The sequence below is a fragment of the Cimex lectularius genome, unplaced genomic scaffold (assembly GCF_000648675.2).
Source record: "Cimex lectularius strain Harlan isolate CLEC.00 unplaced genomic scaffold, Clec_2.1 scaffold206, whole genome shotgun sequence".
Lineage (NCBI taxonomy): Eukaryota > Metazoa > Arthropoda > Insecta > Hemiptera > Cimicidae > Cimex > Cimex lectularius.
The window spans coordinates 380,025-402,082 of NW_019392762.1; the positions used below are offsets into that span (position 1 = coordinate 380,025).

A 22,058-nucleotide genomic window follows, 5' to 3' on the forward strand; every position below is an offset into this window, starting at 1 on the left:
CTGGTTCACTAACCACTGTAAGGACATACCGTCACCCCGTATTCGGTGGCACTTGGGATGTCCGATTTTTCCAAAAAAAAATTCAACCCAGGACATTTGTCGAATTTGAACTTCAAAGCATGACCGGTGATAAGAGACCAGGGAAGATGGTTGCATTCAAGACGGCCACTTGAACGGGACGAAATTGCCCTCTCCACGACCATCCCCGTATCTCAGACGTAGACACGTGAAATCGCGTATCTTCTGTATTCGATACCGCAGACGGAAGAGTGCAGACGCAGTATCAAAACCAGGAGAAAACGGGCCCACAGTAACAAAAGGTATTTTACACTTTGCATTACTATTCGCACTTTTTTAAAAACGGAAATTTAATGTTTTTTCAAAAAAAAAAAAATCCATTATTACGCTTTACTTGACTATCTAAAAAAAGTCTAGTTACTTACTAGCCTATAATTTAAAGGCAGGATTAAACAAAATGATATCAGGCACAATTCAAAATGGCCAAATTGGGGAAGTGATTGGAAAAAATGTTCAACAATTAAAAAAAAAAACAAAAAACAAATAAATGTGAGAAATTGTAACATATTAATATAAAATTATTTATTTATTTATGGCCAATCTAATTATTTTTTACTTAGAAATCTTGAAATTAAAAACAAAATGAAGTCATTTATGCTGTAAAATGACTGTAATAAAAAAATGTTTTCACTTTATTTTTAAACCAACATGAGCTATCGACATGTTAAAAAAATATAACAAATAGTAAAGATGTGGTTCGTAAATAATAAATGTACCAATTGACCACGTCATTGCAAATGGCGAGAGTCAGTAATTGACGTTTTCAGTCATCCAGCCAGTTGCAGTCTCAGTAGGAAGGAGGCTAATTCTTCTTTTGTGAATACCTCCTTGACTTGATATGTCAATTATGGTTAAATTATTACATTTAAGCGCTTAAACTTTCAAGTGAAGTTGTTTGATTGACTTTTTTGACGAAACAGAACCTTTATGTAAGTGGATTTTTGTTCGATTCCTTCCAGTCATCAAAATGTCACCACTGAAAACTTTCTGCTAAAATAAATAATATATTAAAAAATATAATATAGATTACATATAGATCTCTAGTTACATAATAAAAAGATAATTTTCTGTTTTGGAAAATAAATAACACACATAAGTAAACATGTATGAACAACACTTTTGGAAGGAAACATGGGCAGACTGAATCTCGCTTTCTTTCACTCTTCTCTCTAAATTTTACAGCTTAATATAAATATTTTGTAGTTTGAGTACAAAGCTTTGAGTTCAAGTTCTTTCGCAATATTCTCTGTCTGTCTGGCTTTCTCTCTCTTTCTCTCTTCTCTCACGTTAAGTGGAAAAAAGGTTCACGAGACCTAACTTTTCGTGATTAAATAAAACGTTTAATCAATCAATCAATCCCCTTACTTTTTCTTTTTCTACCTGTCTTACTCTCTTTTTCTCTCTACCTGACTCTCTCTTATTTTTCTCTCTTACTCTCCTTCTCTTTATCCCTCTAAATCAATCACTGTCTATTTAACTAACTTTTCATCTAACTATTGCGAGTATTTTAATAAATAAATCGTTAATCTATCAATCTCTATTCCTCTCTCTCTCTCACTCTCTCTCTCTCTCTGTCTTACTCTCACTATTAGTTTCTCTCTCTCTCATATACTCACTCTCTTTTTCTCTCTCTCTATCCCTCTCAATCAGTCACTATTTATCTAATTAACTTTTGACCAAACCTTTGCGTGTATTTTAATAAATAAATCGTTAATCAATCAATCAATCTCTATTCCTGTCTCTCTCTGTCTCACACTCACTATTCATCTCCCTCTCTCTTACATACTCTCCCACTCCCCCTTCTCTCTTTTTTTCTATCTATCTTACTCTCTTTTTCTCTCTGCCTCACTTTCTCTTATTTCTCTCTCTCTCTGTTTCACACTCATTATTCCTCTTTCTCTTTCACACATTCTCTCTTTCTCTCCCTCTCTCTCTCTCACATTAAGTGGAAGAAAGGTTCACGAGACCTAATTTTGAGTGATTAAATAAAACGTTTAATTAATCAATCAATTAATCCCCTTCGTTTTTCTTTTTCTAACTATCTTACTCTATTTTTCTCTCTGCATTACTCTCTCTTATTTCTCTCTCTTTTTCTCTCACGTTAAATAGAAAAAAGGTTCACGAGACCTAACTTTCCGTGATTAAATAAAACGTTTAATCAATCAATCAATTCCCTTCCTCTCTCTTTTTCTCCCTATCGTACTCTCTTTTTCTCTCTGCCTCACTCTCTCTTATTTCTCTCTCTCTCTCTTCCCTTCTCAATCAATTACTATCTATCTAATTAACTTTTGACCTAACTTTTTTGTATGTTTTAATAAATAAATCGTTAATCAATCAATCAATCTCTATTCATATCTCTCTCTGTAGCACTCTCACTATTGATCTCCCTCTCTCTCACATACTCTCTCTCTCTCCCCCTTCCCCTCTCTTTTTCTACCTATTTTATTCTCTTTGCCTCACTTTCTCTTATTTCTCTCTCTCCTTCTCTATTTCTATCTCTCTTTGTCTCACACTCATTATTCATCTTTCTCTCACACATACTCTCTCTCTCTCTCTCTCTCTCTCTCTCTCTCTCACGTTAAGTGGAAGAAAGGTTCACGAGACCCAATTTTGAGTGGTTAAATAAAACGTTTAATTAATCAAATCCCCATGCTTTTCTTTTTCTACCTATCTTACTCTCTTTTTCTCTCTGCCTCACTCTCTCTTATTTCTCTCTCTTTTCTCTCTCTTTTTCTCTCTCCTTCCTCTCTCTTTTTATCTCTCCCTTCTCTCTCTCTCTCTCTCTCTCTCTCTCTCTCTCTCTCTCTACCCCTCTCAATCAATCAGTATCTAGCTAATTAACTTTTGACCAAACTTTTGCGCGTATTTTAATAAATAAATCGTTAATCAATCAATCTATATTCTTGTCTCTCTCTGCCTCACTCTTACTATTCATCTCTCTTTCTCTCTCACACACATACTCGATTTCTCCCTCTCTTCCTCACTCTTTTTTTCTCTCTCGCTATTCCTGTCTTTCTCTGTTTAAATCTTACTATTCCTCTCTTTAGTGGTTACTGTTGCTGTACTTATGTGCATATTCACAATAAATGCTTATAGTGTTTCATTTTATTTAATTATTTAATCGTTTTTTGAAAATTTAAATCTTGAATGATAAACAAAATTGTGATAAGAGTGCTGTTATTGAATGTTGAATTTATTAAATTAATTAAATTGTTCAATGTAATGAATTACGTATAGATTTCGTAGAATTACAAACGTGTATTACATATTTGTTATATCCAGGTTTCTAAATGATAAAAGTAATATTATTATTTACTGAGTTTTAGAACTATGAGTTAATTTATTATTGCACTTTGTACGGAATTTCATTTGTTTCTATTATTTTTTTATTATGTTAATATTTAAACATAGTAAATTAAATTGTTAAAGGAAAAAACAAGTAAATGTACTTTAAATTTAGAGGTGTTCGCCGGAAGTAAAAAATGGAAGAAAGAAACGACTTATGTGTCCTATGCTGTACATTTGTTACATAAAATTATCAACTATCTCACTCCTCTATCTAAAAAATATAAACTTGATATAAATATTTTCCAGTTTGAATTATAGTCACTTTTTTACTGAATCCTTCTCTCTCAATATTCTCAATCTATCTATCTTACAATTTTCTAAAGTTTTCTCCCTACCTTGAGTATAGCACTCGCCGGTTTACATATATATGCAGTAAATTATTTAAAAAAAAAAATTGCAGTGTTGAAGGTCGCCAGGCAGACACGAAATATTTACGATTTTGATAAAAGACAATTGTGCGCCTGAGTCTTAAACTAATATAAAATTGTGTGCTAATCTCCACTACTGGACTACTGTGTCCCCGTTTTATACTTACGACGTAAAAATAAGTGGACGATAATTTTGTAATACTAAAATTATTTCCAACGACACATTTTAATTAGAATTTATCCAATTGGATTTGGAAAAGAGCGAGAGAGAGAGAGAGAGATAGAGATAGATAGATAGATAGATAGATAGATAGATAGATAGATAGATAGAGAGAGAGAGAGAGAGAGAAAGTGAAGTAAAGTAAACAAGACAGGTGAGAAAAATAATAGATAGATAGATAGATAGATAGATAGATAGATAGATAGATAGATAGATAGATAGATAGATAGAGAGAGAGAGAGAGAGAGAGAGATAGAGAGGAGAGAGAGAGAGAGAGAGAGAGAGAGAGAGAGAGAGCAGGAGAAAGCCAGAAAAAGAGAATAACAAAGTATAATAACTGTAAGTGATAGAAATTGGGGGTTCAGCTACATGTAAATCCATTTCCAGGGGGCATCTTATGAAACTGCTTGAAAATTACAATTAAAAATAAAAATTATGGAAAAATATATATAAAAATAAAGGATTCTTCTTTTAATTTCAAAACTAAAAACATAACACCACATGAAAATTTGTACCACATGTTATACATACTTTAAAGAAAGCGTTAATTTGGAGTTAATAAAGTGACATGGGGACGTCGGTGGCCGCAACGGTTTAGGCGTTGATACGGCGCTCATCACTGTAAGGTAAAGGTCCCGGGTTCGAATCCAGCGGCCCTGCATTCAAACCCTACAAACTTACAAATGGGCTTTTTCAAAACACCGGCACCCCGGGGGTTAATATAACCTTTGCTGTTGCGAACCCTCGTTAAAAAAATCCATTTCCAAAAAGAAAGAGAAGAATAGATCGAGAAACTCAGAGCGAGAGAGTGAGAATGAGAGAGAGAGAAAAGAGTAGGAGAGGGTGAAAAAAATAATATGCTCAAGGGAGAGGGCGAGAGAGAGAGAGAGAGAGAGAGAGTGAAAGAGAGAGCAGGAGAAAGCCAGGAAAAGAGAATAACAAAGCATAGTAACTGTAAATGATAGAAATTAGGGGCTCAGCTACATGTAGAATCCAATCATTCCAGTTCATAAACCATCAGTAAATTGCAAACGCCTCTTTACACATACCAATTGTTACCTTTCACTATAACCTCAAAAAGCACTTGTCATCCAATTCCTCTTAGTACCTCAAGTTTGCCTTATTTCATAGCCAACTGAAGCACCTACAGTTCAGCAATGCCCTCGCGCTGTAACCATCACTTCCTCCTCTGAAAAGAAGCCAGTACTTTACTGAGATTGTTACTTATGAACCGTTCTTCCATCGCATCCATTTTGTTCGTGCTGGAGTCCCCAACGCCCCTAATCATCTCAATACTTCCTCAAGACATTCAGACATTTCTTTCCTTGCCGTTTGTTCCTTACAGTCTCATCTTACCCTTAGCATCTTAGCGGATAAAGATGCGTACGATAAAAGTTGAAGGTTCATTTCATTCAGGACCACAAACCTGATCCCTCTTCAACACTGAAAAAACTGGTCGATCTTCTCCGTAATATTCACCATCTGGTATTACGTCATGGCGTTTTATCAAGAAATCGAGTAACTCTCTGGTCAAGAATCCGCCCTGGTGATGCGACTGTATGTCGCGAAAGCCCGGTGAATTGTTTGCAAAATTTGTAACTTCCTGCAAGACCACAAACCTGATCCTCTTCAACGTTGAAAAAACTGGTCGATCCTCTCCGTAACATAAAAGTTAATGCCAGTATAGCCAGCCTTCCTGGGTTCCTCTATGAATTCTCTTTTGTCTAATAGACAGACGATCGGGTCTGGCACGCTGGGATCCTTGTAAACTCCTGTCAAGCCATCCTCCTACTAGATACTATGTCCTTTTAAAATCATACCTTCACTTCCATGTCTTCCGGATAACTGTTCGTTCCCATCCGTCCTATATTGGCAATAGCTCTCCCAACGTTGTAACCTCGGCCCTAACCTTTTCTTATTACGAAAGACTGCTGACATTCTGTTTTCTATGCCGTATTGCTAAAAAGAAGGAGAAACAGCGGAATTCAATGTGAAGACCTATGAAGGTTTAGTTTGCTACTCTTGGGAGAGGAATACCCTGATTCACAGTACTCTTATAAAATATTTCTTCTTCTTCAAGTGCCAGTCCTCGTACCACCAGTAGCCTGAACCGGTTTCGATCCAAAGCTATTCTAAATCGATCAGCTGTGTTCGCTGCGGACCATTGGCTTAAGTTCTTAAGGCAGAAGGTCCTTCTACGACCTGGGCCACACTTCCGATCTATTTTTCGTTGAATGATAACCTGCAGCAGATTCTATTTCTCATTACGCATTATGTGCCCAAAATATTGTAATTTTCTTCTTTTAATGATATTTAGGATTTCTAGGTTTTTATTCATACGCTGTAATACAGCCACGTTAGTGACTCTGGCTGTCCAAGGTATCTTCAGAATTCATCTGTACGTCCACATTTCGAATGCTTCCAGCTTCCGGCATAATGTATCAGTAAGGGTCCAAGTTTCTACCCCATAGAGACGTATAGGATCGAAGTATTCGAGTACGAAGCCTGATAGATAAGTCCCGGTTTGTCAAGTCCCTCATTTTCTGGAAGGAATTTCTATCTTGTTCAATTCTACAACGGATTTCGCATGCAGGGTCCCAGCTATCCTTGACATAACACCCCAAGTATTTATAAGATGATACTCTGTCAATTATCTCACTGCCAATTTTGAAAAGGTTCTGTGAAGCATTTTGTTTTTTACTGATAACTATCCATTTTGTCTTCTTTACGTTAAGTTGTAATCCTTTCAAATCTGCCAGATGGAAGCAGGACAGTGTCGTCAGCGTATCTTATGTTATTAACAAGAACTCCATTTACCTTCACACCTTGGTACTTTCCTTCCAGAGCATCCCGGAAAATTCTTTCTGAATAGATATTAAAAAGTATAGGTGAGAGAATACAACCTTGACGAACACCTTTCGTAATTGACACCTCTTCTAATATCTGACCATCAAACAGGACACCAGCACATTGATTTCAATACAAATTCCAAATCAACCTGATATCACGATTGTCTAGGTCCGGTACTTTAAGAATATTAAAGAAAAGCTTTGGTATCTAATAAAAAGCCTTAAGCTCAAAGCAATAATTATAATTGTTGATTTCAGGGAATGGACGAACACAGAGAGGTGTACGAGTTCGACTGGATCGAGTACACAGTCTTCGTGGTAATGCTATGTCTTTCAGCTTTCATCGGGTTTTATTACGGCTTTATAAAAGGAGGCCAGGACACAGTCTCCGGCTATTTGTTCGGAGGGAAGCAAATGTCACTTTTCCCCATCGCCATGTCTCTTGTTTCTTCGTGAGTATCCGCATTAATGCTCCTCTTCTGGAGTAAATTTTGACAATTTGCAGTTTCATATCCGGTATAACGCTTTTGGGCGTACCTGCTGAAGTTTACGTCTACGGGACACAGTACATGGTAGGGTCGACCGCCTTGATCGGTGTCGGCATCGTGACTGCTTACGTATCCATTCCAATTTTCTACAAACTCCAACTACTTTCTTTGTACGAGGTATGATTTATAATAAACAACATTCATACCTGATGTGTTTTTTGAAAATATTGTCCTTCTTGTAGTATTTCGAGTTGCGGTTTAACACAAAAGTGAGGCTAGTTGTGTCATTCCTGTTCATCTTCTCTCACGTAACGAAAAAAACCTATTGACATATCTACAATTTTCAATATAAATTATAGGCAATATGTTTTATGTTCTAGTTATGCTACATCCCTGTTGTTATATACACACCTGCTTTAGCGATTAACCAGAGTAAGGATTTAAATTAGTTTTTCCATTTCATCGCAGTTTATGTTCAATTTTTTTCTGTGACAGTTTCTGGTATCAACGTCCACATCATTACGCCTTTTCTCTGTTTGATATGCATCTTCTATACGACTGTGGTAAGTTTAAGTTAACAATTCAATTATTCAGGATCAGTTGATTTTTTCCCCCAGGGCGGGCTGAAAGCAGTCGTCTGGTCCGACACGCTCCAAGGAGGACTGATGATCTTCTCCATAATCGCTGTGGCATGGACTGGAGCTTGGAAAATGGGCGGTTTTGGAAATGTTTTCAAAGCGGCGTACGAAGGAGGAAGGCTACAAGCGTTTAAGTGAGTGTTTCTAAGAAAACGGAAAGGGCAGATTTTATATGCGTTTTGGTCTGGTGGGTTTGGAATAAATGGAGTCGCCACACCTTACTTATAGACCTGTCCATCAGACTGGCAAGACCAGATGATCATGATACTAGAAACTCTTGGTTTAGTATAATCTAGCTTATTGCACTTTTTCTAGTTCCTTAGTTCAGGTCAATTGACTCGATCTTTCTTATAAGAAGTAGATCATTGCCTGACATTGTTCCCGGGTCTTCTTGGTACGCTAGGTTAAGTATTTACTGGTCAGGTTGCTTCGTATTGGTAGTTTCTTCTCATTTTATAACCGACAAGTGGTTGTCATCATTGATTATAACCATATTACGCAGGTGTTTTCTCAGTTGCAAGGTACAGGTACATAGTCCTACTACTCCCTGAGTTTTACCATTTTAGAAAAGTGTTTGCCAGTTTTGGCTAATTGTTTCAAACCATGAGGTTAAATCTGGCACGTCTAAAATCGATCCATTTGGTTATCCATGCTTGTTGGTCTGTCAGACGGGTAAGTTACAGTGGTGGATATGGAATAAACTGAAGTGGTCGTTGCCTCTCCCAATTTTTGGTTCTGGGCCTGCAGTCGGTCTTTGAAGATCTTTCTCTTCTTCTTTGCTTGTTGGTTGATCATTACCTTTGTGTCCTGACAAGGTTGTTATATTTTTCTAAGTTTTGGATGCATTGACTGTCTATTTTGGATGTGGGATTTTTTTACTCATTGTTTGGTATCAACCTGATTGCTTCACCCTGTCTGTAACCATGTTCAACAGGCAATACTTGCGAGACTTGGTTCATTAGTACATTTTAGTTAGTCGAGATCAATCTTTAGCCGACAATTATTTGTTGATTAGTATAATAGTCTGGGATTATGACGGCCTACTTTTCCAAAGTCAGGGGATGCGGCATTTCGCGATCTTCAGTGGTTGGTTAAGGTTCTGATAAACATTAAACGTTTAAAAAAGGCCTCTACTGCCTTGACCACCTTGACCAATATTGATCTATTGTGAAATCTGTCTCATTGTCTAGAGCTCTTAGTTAACCTCAAGCGTTCCCATTATTAGGTGGACATTCAAATCAGTATGACTCCTCTGTAATAAATAGACAAGCATTGGATTAAACAAGCAGCATAGCTTGTTAGGTGTTGGTATTATCCATCTAACCATAGCCAAGGCTAGGCAGCTTAGGAAGTGGATTGCTGTGCGGAGAAGAAGCAAACAGTACATAGACAGTACCAAGAACCTTGTTTCTCCTGAAGCTTCTTGTATGCAGTTATGCTATTGGAGTCTGTGGATTGTGCCTCATCTCATGGAAACATAGGGTTGGTAGGACTTCCAGCCAGCAGTGAGATGTCGTTTTCCACTCCTCAGTAATGCCCAGGGATTACACTAACAGATCATAACCGTCATCAGTTTAATGTCTTAGTCTACGAAACCACGATCCGTAGGTTATCACGGTTCTAACGACATAGAAATATCATTGGATTTTGTCACCGGTTTTCCCGCAAAAGCGTTTACATCTTACAATTACAATTTTCGCTTTATGTTTGATTCTCTCTGGATGATGATGTAGTGATGATTCTGGAGGTTTGAAAGGCAGCAGTAGGGTTCGTTCTTATTTCAGCAATAATGCCAAGGCACAATAGCTTCTGAGATTCAGATCCTGACCCCTCCAAGCTGAAATGCATCTATCTGCAGTCTGCTTGACAATCAGCAGTCCTAGTTAAGTGTTAAATATTGCGGACGGGGCGTCAGTACCACTTTGTTTGTTTATAATCTTATATTAGGGTGGCTAGTATGAGTCGGAAGGACTAATCATTCGGCTACCGCAGTTCTCATTAGTAGTCAAAAGTGTGCTAATTTCAGTAGTTCTGCCGTACGTTTTTGATGAACTTTTTCGCACACCTCCGTCCAGGAGAACATTTCCATTGAACCGAGGAGTCGCAAAAAGTTTCAGGGCAGGTGTCCTCATCGAACAATCCTTGATCAATTTCTCGACTATTTTATTGCCCAGTATGCCCTGGTATCGAAACAAGAGTCGGGACTAACCTTCAGATTTTTAAGCATGGAGCTTGCTCAACATTGTTAGAGCACAAATGTAAAATGCAGTTTGGTCGGGTCGATTGTTTTCAACTTCTCAGAAGCGTGTTGCGAAGTGGGCGGGTTATAAGCAGGGAGAGGCGGCAACAACATCGCAATTACCTGCTAAATTTGTTATGACCTGGTATCAAAACGATGTTTATTTTGTTATTTTCACCATGTCTGACATGGCATTATTGCAATACATGACTCTGGACGTTCCTGGACTATGAGGTATTTGACTACAGACTAAACCACCAGCTGGCTGGATAGGCCAATTCAACCGGGCACAATAGGCAAACTAAACTAGCTGGATGGTGATACGCAGACAGTCCAATAATTGGCCGTGCATAGGCAGGTTGAACTAGACAGCTTTTGTCCCTTAGTTCTACACAGTATTGGAATGTTGGGAGGATGGATTAGAAGATGTCTGCGGTCCTAGTGCATTTGGCTGTCCGAGTAGATAAGAAGGAAATTACTTCCATTTATTCCAAACCCACCACTAAAGATGGCGAAATGCCTCAAACTGGTCAGTGTACAGTTCGACATATTAGGATGATCAAAAATAAACAAACTACGCAATCAAAACAAATAAATACACGTATAGATTGGCAAATAATTATTAAAATTAATAGTGCAATATAATAGAGTGTCATAAAAATTGACGGATTTCATTTTCTTGGAAATTGTAACCCCTTAAAGGCTTTATTTGTTTTTCAAATCAAATTAGATTTGATACCACTTTAATCCGTAGAGTGTAGGCTATACTAAATGAATATGTAAAAAAATGATCTCGATGCCTTCAGTTTGTCTCAGAGTTTGTTTTAACAAATGACGGTGAAATTTGAAATATTGGTAATATTACGTCATTTTAAACGTACATTACCGAAACAACCAAAAAGAGGATGCTCTCTCTGAAAGTCAGCGTGCAGAGGTTCCAGAGCTTTGAAGCCGATGACATCTGCCTCGAGAGGAAAGAGGGTTCCGGACGAAAATCATCATTCGACGAGGAATCTCTGCGGTACTCTGAGGCAGACCCAACGAAAAGTACTCGGGAGGCAAGAGTTTCCCAATCAACCATAAATCATGGGCTGTTTAATTTGGTGAAAGAGTGCCGCTCATTAAGAATGGTTCTTGAGTTGATCACTGAGCAGGCACGACGCCGAGCAGAAATTAGTCAACAACTTTTGCGATGAACAGAGGAGGTATTGGAGAAACCACAAGACAACAATGGTTTGACTGCAATCTGCCTTCTTTACCAGTCGCTAGACAAATTCGACAAAAAGACAATGTTCTATGTATTTAACATGCCATGCCATAATGAAGGCAAAGTTCATGAGTTAGTACTAGAAGGTCGAACCATTGGTCCAAATATTCCATGATGCCATGATGTTTGACTCTGCGTTACCCTAGATTAATAAATTGAAATCGGGTTTTGTTTCAACAAGATAACGCCCAACAATACTCGTCTTGTTTCATAAAACAAAAAAATAAAGAGTTGGATGGAATTCTCCTTCACCCTGATTACAGACCAGACATGCACCTTCCGACAGTTTCGGTCCATGGCTCATTATCCTCAAGGGAAAATCTTTATTCTCTGGGTGTGGTACAAAATAGATTTGCAGAATTCTTCCGTTCAAAACACAAGAACGAATCCAAAACCTGGTCTCGAAATGGTAACGAACAATAGAACACAACGTTATGCACTTTGAATATTTAAAAAAAATTGGGGCAAAATGAAATTATTTTTAAAGTAGTAAGAAAAACGGTCATTTTTTACGACTCACCCTATTTATATGGTAGAGTCTGAATACGGTTTATAGTCAAAACACGACAGAACAAAACAGCGAGGATAGGCGGACCATCTCAGTTTCACCTCGTAGACATCTACTAGATGACACATCACAATTTGATTGATTTTATCTGGCTCGTGTAATTTTGTCAAACTGAACAAAGCGGTTAGAGAAAAAATAAAGAAAATAGATGGATTATAAAAAATAAAAAATCCGAAAAAAATACAAAATGAAATTATTTTTAAATTAGCTAGAAAAACGGTCGTTTTTTATGACTCAACCTAATTAATATTTTAGAGGCTGAATATAGTTTATAGTCAAAACACGACAGAAAAAAACAGCGAGTATAGGCGGACCAATATCTCAGTTTCACTTCGTAGACATCTACTAGATGACACATCACAATTTGATTGGTTTTATCTGGCTCGTGTGATTTTGTTAAACTGAACAAAGAGATTAAGGAAAAAAGAAAGAAAATTGATGGATTATAAAAAATAAAAAATCTTAAAAAAATTACAAAACGAAATTATTTTTAAATTAGCTAGAAAAACGGTAATTTTTTATGATACATTACAATTTGTTCGATTTTATCTGGCTCATGTAATTTTGTTAAATTGAACAAAGAGGTTAAGGAATAAACTAAGATAATTGATCGTTTATCAAAAGTAAAAACCTAAAGAAAATCGTTAAGTAAATAATATCAACCTGAAGTTCGATCTTTATATTCCTCGAGCTATAAAAAAAGAAAAAAAAAACGTGGTTTATTACAAAAAGAAAAATCAAACAATAGTTCATGATAACTTTGATTACACTTCACTATCTCTCCTGTCCCAAAATCGGATATTGTTTACCCTGTCCTGACAAAACGGTCCATTTAACTAAAAAAAAAAATCCTCATGCAAAATTTATCAATTTTACAGCTTTGATCCAGACCCTACGTTGAGGTTATCGTTTTGGTCTGCCTCTTTTGGAATATGGGTCTTTTGGGCGAGCAATACCTCATTCCATCCTGCGTCTATACAGCGGTTCATCTCACTCCCTACGATGAAGATGGCCAAATGGTTCGAAACAATTGGAAAGATTTGAAAGTTATTTATTTAAATTATATTGCTTGATGTTTTAGGTCTGTGCTTTACACCGTACTCGGTACGCTTTTCTTCCTTAATCTGAGCGGTTTGATCGGCCTGGTGATTTACGCTTATTACAAAGACTGTGATCCTTATACGACTAAAGTAGGTTTTTTTAAATTGTATTTTTGTGGAATGATCAAAATTGTCTGTTTTTTGCAGGTTATCAACAGGCCTGATCAAATACTGCCGTTGTTTGTCGTAGAAGTTGCTGGTAAGATTAGAGGTCTGCCTGGGCTGTTCCTCTCTGGGGTGGTGTGCGCGGCGTTGAGGTTTCATTCTCAAGACGAAATATGAAGTAAAAAAGCCTAATTTGAATCGGTTTCAGCACGATGTCGACCGGTTTGAACACGATGGCCGGCACTGTGTACGAGGACTTCATCGAGCCTTATCTCAAGGTGAAAATAACGGAAAAGAAAGCCAGCCAAATCATGAAACTCCTCGTCGTCGTAATGGGCAGTGTCTGCGTCCTTTTGATACTCGTCATCGAGAAATTGGGAGCGATTTTGGAAATTTCGGTTCGGTTCAGCGGCATGACGTCAGGAACCACGTTGGGTCTTTTTCTCCTAGGAGCTTTCTTTCCGACCTCAAATGCAAAAGTAAGTCGAATCGTTTTACATGAAGAATATGTTATCCCCCAACAAAAAAATCGTTAGTGAAATTTATGTAAGTAATAGATTTTTTCAAACTAGCAAAAACGGTTTTTAATTTGGCCATTTTTTTTTTGCTTTAAGGGGGCGGCATGGGGAGCTTTGGTAAGTTTGGTCGTCATGACTTGGATACTCGTCGGATCAAATTTGGCCATGGCGAACGGCCTCATCAGTAATCCCGTACTTCCAACAAGTATAGAAGGATGTCCTTTCAACGTGACTGATGTCGTGCCTGTAGCCCAGTACGTATCAAGTTTTGACCCAAAATTTTCGAAAAAAATCACGTTGAAATTTCAGGGCCGCGACAGACGCTTACGTCTTTCCATTGTACAAAGTGTCGATTTTCTACTACAGCTTTATCGGTTGTACGGTTGTCATGGTCGTGGGCCTTGTCGTCAGCTATTTGACCGGACCGAATAAAATAGGAGACGTGAATCGCAAACTTCTCTCGCCTCTCATTTACGGACTGTTGCCGAAAGAAGTGGAAAATGACTACAAGGGTGTACCGTTGAAACCAGTAAACGGTTATGATTGAATCAAATGTATTTTATAATTTTGTAAATAAATTGTTGACACTGTTTTTCCTTTTTGGATTGGAAATGTGTTCATGTGAGCTAAGGTCCTGATATTTACGTTTCGACCTTTATTCGGGCCATCTTCAGGGATTGGGTAAACATTGGGAAAAAATACAATTTAAATTACATACAAAATTTATATTTGCAGCTTTCTTTAAAAAGGCATACACCTGAGTTGGATTTTTTCCAATCAACATATGTTTCGTAATTCACAATCCCTGAAGATGACCCGAATGAAGGTCGAAACGTGAAAAACATGAAAAAAGGTGTTCTTCTAAACTACCTCATTCTTGACCGTTCCTCACGACGTCAACAAATAATGAATTTTATGTTTATCAAATAGCTTCATTTTAATCTGTAGAATCATCTATCCTTTCTATTTATAAAAATGGCAATAAGCATATAAAAATCGAATACAAAAAAAAAGGATGGATAAATATTTTATAATTTCTTCTCGGCGAACTAATTATTATTTAATGTAAAAAATATAAAACAGAAGTACTACATGATTTACAAAAAGGTTTTTGTTTGAAAAACCTGTATAATTTGGTCTTATCTATGAATAGTGGTTTAATACTCTACCAATAAGTTTGCCAAATAATAACACAAAAAAATTGCCCATTTTCTGCACTAGTTTATTTTTTTGAAATTAAGACCTTTTATCAGCAGCTTTAGGAATTTTCCTTGTATGATTTATTCATATTAGTTTTGAACGTCCTACTCGGAGCTAGAGTGATAAAACTATAAATTAAGCCGACGAGTTAATCCTCGTGAGATGTTTATTCCTTCTTCTATTGTTTCATTTTTTTCTTCGGCGAATAAATACCACACTAACACTTTTGTCGGAATTTACTGGAACATAGTGGCCAACAGAGGTACTAGAGCAATCTCTCTTCTACGGACAGATCGTAGCACTCGGGTTGTCAAAACAGTACATATGATGAAGTTCGATCTCTCAATAAAATCATTAATAATATTCAATAAAACATAACACTTTAACTCAGTGTTTGCCAACCTTCTGCACCACCCTCAAACCCGAAGAATATAATCATAATATTAAAATGCTATCTGAATAAAAAGTTAAAATCACTTTAGAATAATTGATAAAACATATTAATTAATATCCAGCTAAGGTAAAAAATAGTAAATATCAGTGAAGTCTTATTTTCTCTAAAAGAGACAAAACTCTTAAAGATTTGGTTGAAATTTTTGCACTTAAATAGGTGATCGTTGAAAAATATTTGACGGACATTAATTAATAACAAGTTAAAGTAAAAAATAGTAAATTTCAGTGAGATCGTATTTTCTCGAAAAGTGAAAAAACTCCCATATATTTGGTTGACATTTTCCCACTTAAATAGGTGCATCATTGAGAAATATTTGACGGACATTAATTAAAAACAAGTTAATATAAAAAATAGTAAAATTCAGTGAGATCATATATTCTCGAAAAGAATAAAAACTCCCGAAGATTTGGTTGACATTTTCCCACTTAAACAGGTGCATCATTGAGAAATATTTGCCGGACATTAATTAATATCCAGCTAAAGTAAAAAATAGTAAATTTCAGTGAGATCATATATTCTCGAAAAGAAAAAAAAACTCCTAAAGATTTGGTTGATATTTTCGCACCTAAAAAGATGCATCGTTGAAAAATATTTGACGGACATTAATTAATATCCAGCTAAAGTAAAAAATAGTAAATTTTAGTGAAGTCTTATTTTCTCGAAAAGAGACAAAACTCCCATATATTTGGTTAAAATTATTGTACTTATCGTTGCAAAATATTTGCTGGACATTAATTAATATCCAGCTAAAGTAAAAGATAGTAAATATCACTGAAATCTTATTTTCTCGAAAAGAATAAAAACTCCCCAAGATTTGGTTGACATTTTCCCACTTAAACAGGTGCATCGTTGAAAAATATTTGACAGACATTAATTTTATCGAGCTAAAGTAAAAAATAGTAAATTTCAGTGAAATCTCGTTTTTGTCTAAAATAGAAAAACCCCATATATTTGCTTAAAACTTTCGCACTTAAACAGATGCATCATTGAGAAATATTTGACAGACATTAATTAATATCAAGCTAAAGTAAAAAATAGTAAATTTCAGTGAAATCTCTTTTTTTTTTTTTGAAAAGAGACAAAACTCCCATAAATTTTGTTAAAATTTTTGCACTTATCGTTGAAAAAATTTGCCGGACATTAATTAATAACCAGTTAAAGTAAAAAATAGTAAATTTCAGTGAAATCTCGTTTTGTCGAAAAGAGAAAACACTCCCAAAGATTTGGTTAACATTTTCCCACTTAAACAGGTGCATCGTTGAAAAATGTTGTGTCCTAAATCCTTTTTTGAGACTTTAACAAATAATATTAAATAAAATTACTGATACATTGATATTGAAAAGTTTTTCAAGCAACACTGGACAATCTTCAAAATCAACAGCCCGATCAAAGCCTTTTTTGATACCCAAGAACAATCCTGTGACTTTATTTTTATTGTCAAGAGCTCTCGGTATAAAATCAGAAGCCACAAAAAGTGCACCTTCTGCAGACTTAATTGAAATCCAGTTGGGAAGAAAATCAACAATTTTTTTTTTAATTTTTCCCTTAAAAAATTAGTAATAAAAGTAAAATCTTTATTTTTGGACAGTTTACTTCTAAACAGTTTTCTTTTGCATACCTGGCCAGAATTTTCAATTTATTTCTAACATCTGATGAACTGCCAGCAAAGAAAATTTTATCATTTCATTAAAAAAAAATTCTTTTGGAAAACTGGTACTGCTTTTTATCTTAATCGAGGCTTTATCATGTTTATTTTTTCTAATCTTAATTATTTTGCTATTGATTCCAATTTTGTTCGTATCATAATATATTATGGTTACAACGCTACAAAAAGGTTTTCTATTATTTACAAAAAGAGCGAAGAATTTTCTTTCCTTCTAGCCTAAATTAAGTTGGGCAATACCATTTATTAACATGGAAAATTTATATTAAAAAGAGAAAAGCAGTTTGATGACCAATAGGATCAGAACTTTAAAAATCGAACCGCGTGCTTGATGCTTTTCTTTTCCCTTCGGCTAAGTATGAGATCGCACGGTTATCAATATTTTCAAGGAGCTGCTGATTAAACGGGCGGTCAAGAAGGTTTAACAATGGGAGAAAGAAATTTTCATTGGGGCTCCGCCAAGCCTTGAAAGAAACCGGTGAAGCTTAAATCAGCCTGACCCTTGATTACTCGGGTTCTTTCGAGAAATAATCGTTTGCCCTGCAACTGAACGGACGGTAATGAATTGAAGACGAGTGGCATAAAAATAATAAGAAAACAAAGAACAATACTCAAATTGTTGAAGAAAAAACAATTTTTAACTCAATACTTTGAAAATATGTGTATCTTCTTCAAAGTTGAACCAGCTTTCTTCGTAAGGTCTGTAGATATAATTTTAACTGTATTGGGTTATAAGTAGGGCGAGGCATGATACCCTACACTGAAGGTAATGCAAGACGTCTCCTGTGATTCTACCACACCCTGAACAAATCTGATTCGATGTTTATCGTTATGGATTTTCATCTGCGGTTAGATTTTTATTTTAAACACGCGAAAATTTATGTGATAAGCAGATAGGTTATAAGGAGAAAAGGAGTTAGAAGAACTGAGTAAATGATTTTTTTTGTCTGCTACTTGAATTCCAAGTCAACCTTTCGCCTATGACAGTCTCAAATATTTGACGAGATCTTCTGCAGGAAGTGGAATTTGATTCAGGTAAACGGAAGTACTTTTCAATTGAGCGAAAAGGGCTCATATTGGCATTCTTTTCATTTATCTGTATTCTGCATATAAACCATGATTCTAACATAAAAGATGGTCTGAAAGGGATCGAAGTGCTATGAGAGGATAGAAGTTTGCAGAGATGTGTATTGTTAGAAAATGTGAGAGTGAGTTGTTAGTCTCGTGCAGTCTAACGTGTGTTGAAAAGTAATAGACTTAGTATGTTCTTAATTATATGCAGAACTACAACTGAAGATGTCGAAAAGAAAAACGCGTCTGACAAGCCAAAACAGCAAGAATGGGTAAATTAAAATGCTCGAAAACGACAGAACACAGATCCATCTTCCTGCAGACATCTGATCGAAATATCACATTTCAGACAACATAACCAAACGATGTAACTTTTCCTAAAATATGTGCAGAACTACCACTGAAGATGGCGAGAAGAAAACCGCGTCTCACAGGCCAATACAAGCCAGAATAAGAAATTAAAATGCTCGGAGACAACCAAACTACAGACCCATCATCTTGTAAGACATATAACCAGAACTAGCACAAAGAATGGTGATAAAAAAACTGCGCCTGACAGGGCAAAACATCAAGAATGGACAAATTAAATTGCTTGGAAACGATCAACTTCAGGCCGATCGTCCCGCAGGCAGCAAGACAAAATCTTACAATTCAGACAATATAACCAAACGATTTTACTTTTTGTAAAATATGTGCAGAACTACCACTGAAGATGGCGAGAAGAAAAAAGCGTCTGGCGGGCCAAAACAGCAAGAATGGACAAATTAAAATGCTCGAAAACGACGGAACTACAGCTACATCGTCCCTCAGACATCTGATCGAAATCTCACAATTCAGTCAATATAACGAGACGAGGTAACTGTAAAGTAGGTGCAGACTACCACTGAAGATGGCGAGAAGAAAAAAGCGTCTGGCGGGCCAAAACAGCAAGAATGGACAAATTAAAATGCTCGAAAACGAAGGAACTACAGATTCATCGTCCTGCAGACATCTGATCGAAATCTCACAATTCAGACAATATAACCAAACGATTTTACTTTTTGTAAAATATGTGCAGAACTACCACTGAAGATGGCGAGAAGAAAAACGCGTCTGATAAGCCAAAACATTGAGAATTGTTAGACTGAAATGCACGGAAATTACAGGACAATGGACCCTCAGACATCCAGATGAAATCTCACAATTCACACAATATAAAGAGGAGATTACTTTCTGTAAAGTATGTGCAGAACTACTACTGAAGATGGCGAGAAGAAAACCGCGTCTCACAGGCCAATACAAGAAAGAATAGGAAATTAAAATGCTCGGAGACAACCAAACTACAGACCCATCATCTTGTAAGACATATATAACCAGAACTAGCACAGAGAATGGTGAGAAAAAACTGCGTCTGACAGGTCAAAACATCAAGAATGGGCAAATTAAATTGCTTGGAAACGATTAACTACAGGCCCATCGACCCGCAGGCAGCAAGACAAAATCTTACAATTCAGACAATATAACCAGACGATGTTACTTATGTATGTGCAGAACTGCCACTGAAGATAGCGAGAGAAAAAAAACGTGTCTGACAGGCCAAAATAGCGAGAATGAGCATATTAAAATGCTCGAAAACGACAGAACTACAGCGCTTCGACCTGCAGACATGTGATCGAAATATCACAATTCAGACAATATAACCATACGATGTTACTTTTTGTAAAGTATGTGCAGAACGACTACTAAAGATGGCGAGAAGAAAAACGTGTCTGACAAGCCAACACTATGAGAATTGGAAGACTGAAATACTCGAAAATGATGGAACTACAGTTCCATCGTCCCTCAGAGTTCTAGAGGAAATCTCACATTTCAGACAATATACCGAGACTAGGTAACTCTGTAAAATAAGTGCAGAACGACGACTGGAGATGGCGAGAAGAAAAACGCGTCTGACAGGCCAAAACAGCGAGAATGGGCAAATTAAAATGCTCGAAAACGACGGAACTACAGTTCCATCGTCCTGCAGACATCTGATTGAAATCTCACATTTCAGACAATATACCGAGACTAGGTAACTCTGTAAAATAAGTGCAGAACGACGACTGGGGATGGCGAGAAGAAAAACCCGTCTGACAAGCCAAAACAGCAAGAATGGGTAAATTAAATGCTCGAAAACGACGGAACTACAGATCCATCGTCCTGCAGACATCTGATCGAAATATCACATTTTAAACAACGTAACCAAACGATGATATTTTTCTTAAAATGTGTGCAGAACTACAACTGAAGATGTCGAGAAGAAAAACGTGTCTGACAGGCCAAAAAAGCGAGAATGGGCAAATTAAAATGCTCGAAAACGACGGAACTACAGTTCCATCGTCCTGCAGACATCTGATTGAAATATCACATTTCAGACAACATAACCAAACGATGTTACTTTTCGTAAAATATGTGCAGAACTACGACTGGGGATGGCGAGAAGAAAAACCCGTCTGACAAGCCAAAACAGCAAGAATGGGTAAATTAAAATGCTCGAAAACGACGGAACTACAGCTACATCGTCCCTCAGACATCTAGAAAAATCTCACAATTCAGACAATACAACCAGACGATGTTACTTTTCATAAAATATATGCAGAACTACCACAGAAAATGGTGAGAACAAAACTACGTCTGACAGGTCAAAATAGCGAGAATGAGCATATTAAAATGCTCGAAAACGACGGAACTACAGCTACATCGTCCCTCAGACATCTGATCGAAATATCACAATTCAGACAATATAACCAAACGATTTTAATTTTTGTAAAATATGTGCAGAACTACCACTGAAGATGGCGAGAAGAAAAACGCGTCTGATAAGCCAAACCATTGAGAATTGTTAGACTGAAATGCACGGAAATTACAGGACAATGGACCCTCAGACATCCAGATGAAATCTCACAATTCACACAATATAAAGAGGAGATTACTTTCTGTAAAGTATGTGCGGAACTACTACTGAAGATGGCGAGAAGAAAACCGCGTCTCANTATATGTAAATTAGTTCAATTAATGTGATAAACTTTACCAAATTAGTTATTTAATAAAACGGCATCCAAATAACAAAAATTGAAAAAAGTTGAAGTATACAAAATATTAGAATCAAGATTTACTAAGCACTTGACTCACTTGACAATCAATTCAATTGAATGACCATACAAAAAAAAAAAAAACCAAAATCATTATCTAAAGTTGTCTTTTCTGTTTAATTTGACAACAACACCGACAATCCGAAGGGTCCAAAGCCAAAGGTATTAATTGAGATTGTAATGACAGTTTATAAATAATAAAGCACTTGATCGAAGTTTTCCGTTCCAAATCCGTTTCGATCCGTTAATTTTATTTAATTTCGGTAAACCCATTAGGAACAATGTAAACACATTGTCGTGTCATTACCCGACCGTGGTAGGGGTGGAATGCCGTTCTGATTGTGCGTGCTGCGAAGGCTAAGTGAGATGTTTCATGGACTCCCCTTGTAAAGCCCCATTGTTATACTTAACCCTCTTTAAAAGTATATCAGCCCCTGTTGTATTTGAGTGGGCTTCGCCTGTTCGTCTTCTCACCATTACCTGGCCACTAAATCGTGTCCGACCCCATCTCAGAGATGAATCTTCATTTCCTTTCTGTTGCGTTTACACATTGACGTCCATTAATATTTTTTGTACTATAGACAATACTGTAAAGTTTAAAAAAATAAATAAAATGCATCAGGGATTTCGGATTTTTTTGGTAGTTTTATTTTTATTTTATCAATGTGTAGTATCCAGGTCAAAGAATTTGTAATTTTTGGTAGTTTGTCTTCTTTTCATCATTTTCATCGGAGGGTTTGAAATAAACTGTGTTTATTTCATCATTTTAAACGG

At 36.4% G+C, this 22,058-nt stretch overlaps 1 protein-coding gene across 2 annotated transcripts; it reads left to right on the top strand.

The window, feature by feature from the left end:
* The first annotated feature begins 214 nt into the window (after nt 1-214).
* On the top strand, nt 215-14,378 carry LOC106670989 (sodium-coupled monocarboxylate transporter 1-like). Of its 2 annotated transcripts, none has more exons than XM_024227399.1 (13): nt 215-320; nt 7,122-7,315; nt 7,369-7,528; nt 7,594-7,659; nt 7,732-7,783; nt 7,847-7,914; nt 7,969-8,123; nt 12,942-13,082; nt 13,145-13,253; nt 13,311-13,420; nt 13,477-13,747; nt 13,883-14,040; nt 14,096-14,378. In XM_024227399.1, the coding sequence occupies exons 2-13, from the start codon at nt 7,125-7,127 to the stop codon at nt 14,331-14,333; spliced, it is 1,719 nt and encodes a 572-aa protein (XP_024083167.1). In that variant the 5' UTR covers nt 215-320; nt 7,122-7,124; the 3' UTR covers nt 14,334-14,378. The 2 variants fall into 2 exon arrangements, with proteins under 2 accessions (XP_024083167.1, XP_024083168.1); XM_024227400.1 differs by lacking the exon at nt 215-320 and adding an exon at nt 886-1,007.
* The last annotated feature ends 7,680 nt before the right edge of the window (nt 14,379-22,058 follow it).

What these genes read in the sequence shown, in the direction of transcription:
- LOC106670989 (XM_024227399.1), top strand. Translation starts at nt 7,125, where the DNA reads ATGGACGAACACAGAGAGGTGTACGAGTTCGACTGGATCGAGTACACA. An exon ending in TCCTGTTCATCTTCTCTCAC is followed by an intron (nt 7,660 to 7,731) that starts GTAACGAAAAAA and finishes TTTATGTTCTAG; the next exon opens with TTATGCTACATCCCTGTTGT. An exon ending in GGAAGGCTACAAGCGTTTAA is followed by an intron (nt 8,124 to 12,941) that starts GTGAGTGTTTCT and finishes TCAATTTTACAG; the next exon opens with CTTTGATCCAGACCCTACGT.